This window comes from Myotis lucifugus, unplaced genomic scaffold (genome assembly GCF_000147115.1).
Source record: "Myotis lucifugus unplaced genomic scaffold, Myoluc2.0 scaffold_1220, whole genome shotgun sequence".
NCBI classification, from domain to species: Eukaryota; Metazoa; Chordata; class Mammalia; order Chiroptera; family Vespertilionidae; genus Myotis; species Myotis lucifugus.
In genome coordinates this window covers 22706-26161 of record NW_005872268.1, presented here as the reverse complement: position 1 = coordinate 26161, position 3456 = coordinate 22706, and the positions used below count along the sequence as shown (strand labels likewise).

The window sequence follows — 3456 nt, the reverse complement described above, 5'->3', positions numbered from 1 at the left end:
CCAAGCTCACAGAACTCTGTACAGATAGAGGATGCAGGGAAGTAGAGCGGACCCTGACACAGGATTATGCCTCTGTTTTATTCAGTACATATTTATCACATACCTGTTTGGTGTGCTGGTGAGCCAGACAGGTTATCCTATCATATGCATAAAAATGAAAAATTTAACCATACTCTATATCCTGTCTGTGGGTTTTTAAAAAAACATGTGCATATATTATTTTTGTTGTTGTTAGTCCTCACCTGAGGATAGTCTTCCATTGATTTTTAGAGAGAATGGGAGAGAGAGAGGGAGAGGTAGAGAGAAACATCCATGTGAGAGAGAAACATTGATTGGTTGCCTCCTGCATGCACCCCGACCAGGGCAGGGGAACCTGCAACCAAGGTACGTGCCCTTGACTGGAATCGAACCCGGGATCCTTTAGTCTGCGGGCCGATGCTCTATCCACTGAGCCAAACCAGCCAGGGCCATATATTACTTTTTAATCAAAAGTTAACGTTCTTTCAACGCTTATTGAAGTTTTACCTTTCATTTGATAAGCAGTCGTGTGCCTCCCACCCCCACCCCGATACCTCTGGCTGAAACAATTTGAACATATTTTCTATTCAGGTTTTTTTTCTTTAATGTTGATTATAAACCAGGCAACTGATTCATCAAAGGATCCATCTAAGACCATCAAAGGGCCCCACTTTTATTTTAAAATGCACGATCCAAGATAGTCCTGGGTTTAGACTGGTCTTTCACTGCCTTGCCATAACCTTGGGCGCTCTTCTGCCCCCTTTGAACTTGAATGGAAAGTTTGGCGATGACCTAGAGGGCCTCACCTGCACCTAGCGATTTGTGGTCTCCAGTTGTCCCTGTGGAGTAGGAATCCAGCGTGATGATCATTTCCCAGGGTACATGCTCCTCCTTCCTGTTCCCTTCGTTCCTGAGCATCATCATGTTCTATTGTGAGGCTGAGTTAAATATTACACGTTGTTGCTGTTTTACTCACCCTTATCCCGACTTGAAGATTCTAGAAGGCAGGGAATACGTCTTGCTAGATCTCGGCACATAAAGGCTGCTCAGTAAAAGTTTCTTGAATGAAGAGTTCGCTCTGTGTGAAGGACTGAGGAACGGCTTTTACGGAGAAAGCAGGATTTGAGCTAGATGGAAGTACTGTAATTAACATCCAGTTGGTGAGCAAGGAAGGGGAAAGTACAGGAAACAGAATCAGCAGAAACATGGAAGCATTATAAAATATGGCGTGTTCAGCAAACAGCAAACGATTCAGAAGGTAGGGATGGAGGTGGGAAAGATCATGTGTTTGGAAAGGTTTAGGGTTAGGTTGTGAAGGGCTTTTTATTTTTAAATCACTGTGCTTTTTTAATTTAATTTTTTTTTTATTTTATTGACTTTTTACAGAGAGGAAGGGAGAGGGATAGAGAGTTAGAAACATCGATGAGAGAGAAACATCAATCAGCTGCCTCCTGCACACCCCCTACTGAGGATGTGCCCGCAACCAAGGTACATGCCCTTGACCGGAATCGAACCTGGGACCCTTCAGTCTGCAGGCTGACGCTCTATCCACTGAGCCAAACCGGTTAGAGCAGGGCTTTTCTTTTTAAAAAAATTATTTTGAGAGAGAGAGAGAGAAAGAGAAGCATCGATTTGTTTCACTTATTGATGCATTCATTGGTTGCTTCTTGCATGTGCCCTGACGGGGAATGGAACCCGAAACCTTGTGGAGTGGGGATGATGCTCTAGCCCAGCGGTCGCCAACCTTTCAGACCTAATGGACCACTGGTTGGCGACCGCTGCTCTAGCCAACTGAGCTCCCTGGCCAGGGCTTTATGGCTGTGCTGGAGTTACTTTATCATGGAAGCCGTGGGAAGAAGTTTTTAGAGAAGTAGCAGGCTCCAGATGTGTGCTCAGAAGAATACTTCTTAGAGCAACAGGGAGAGGAGATTAGAGGCAGGACACAGGCTTCATAGGCTACGGTAGAGTCCAGGCGAGAGGTGACGAGGGCTTTGGTGAAGATAGAATTAGAGGACCTATTTGGTCCCCACACAGTGCTGTGGGGCTGTGTGATCACCCTCCAGGAGGTTCACCTGCCTCATTCCCGTGATACCTGGCCATTGTTGTGTGGGACAGAATTGTTATTAACATACCGTGGTTTTGTGTTCCTTCTGACTTAACATTTTATGATGTATCCCCAGTGATTTGCTCCACTTCTGTTGGACAGGAAACAGAATTGAAGTTGCCTTTTCACTAAATGGACACTATCTTGAAGGCGTATTATATAGTAACTAGAGGCCCGGTGCACGAAAATTCTTGCACCGGGAGGGGGAGGGGGTCCCTCAGCCTGGCCTGTGCCCTCCCGCAGTCCAGGAGCCCTCGGGGGATGTCCGTGGAGTGGGCCTAAGCGCAATCTGGCCTCCCTCTGCGGGAGGCGACCAGCAGGCCAATTGAGGGCTGGTGAGCAGCTGGCCCCGCCCCCGATCACCCCTCTGCCGCTGGTTGCCATCATCTCTTCTCTCTGCCCACTGGCACCTTCTTTGGCTGGCCTGGCAGTGCCCACTTGCCAGCCCTACCCCCTGCTGACTGGTTGTTCCACCGTTCAGTCAATTTGTATATTAGGCTTTTATTATATAGGGTTATAGTCTTGGACTGTATGGTAATAGGATGCTGGCCATTTTCTGTGTTGGGTCCAAGAAATACATTATTGTGCCATTTGATCATTTAGTGTAGAAATCACCTTTCCTTCCTCCTGATTTCCCTTAGATTTATTTCTGAATGCCTCCTTTAGAATAACTTGAGGTTCTTTGTCATTCCATTTTAGCTGTGGGAGTCCCCAGACCACCTTGGGTACTGGACAGTATGTGAACTGCTCCAGCACCTGGGGGGCACCGTCTTGCCGTTGGAGACTTTGAGCCCGGATGGTACGAAAGCTGGGGAGACCCTGTTCTCACGTGAGCCCCACCTCTCCTCGTGGGTGTCAGCTCTGCCAACAGACTCCATCTTAAACTGTGTGCTCTATAATTCTCCTGAGTATGAAGCCTCATTTCCACGGACAGAAGGAACGTTATTTCTCCCTGTTGAAGGTAAGCAAATAATGTTCGGGGGAGGGGGGTTGTGGTGTCAGTTATATTCATTTCTTTAAGGCAGGCCTATGCTTTCAGATTCTCTAGAACAGAAGGGAGAGAGATAGAGAGTTAGAAACATCGATGAGAGAGAAACATCGATCAGCTGCCTCCTGCACATCTCCCACTGGGGATGTGCCCGCAACCCAGGTACATGCCCTTGACCGGAATCGAACCTGGGACCCTTCAGTCCGCAGGCCAACGCTCTATCCACCGAGCCAAACCGGTTCCGGCGTATATATTCATTTCTTTAAGGCAGGCCTATGCTTTCAGATTCTCTAGAAACAGTGGTTCTTCAACCTTGGCTGCACATAGAATCACCTGGGAATCTTTT

General features: G+C 47.4%; 1 protein-coding gene across 1 annotated transcript in view; it reads left to right on the top strand.

The window, feature by feature from the left end:
* TICRR (TOPBP1 interacting checkpoint and replication regulator) overlaps positions 1-3456 on the top strand; it is a gene marked incomplete at its 5' end in the record, with an annotated part of 32523 nt that overhangs the window by 6395 nt on the left and 22672 nt on the right. The window contains one exon of the mRNA XM_023748241.1: positions 2822-3083. Coding sequence (XP_023604009.1) covers positions 2822-3083 — 262 coding nt within the window. The remainder of the gene's footprint in view (positions 1-2821; positions 3084-3456) is intronic.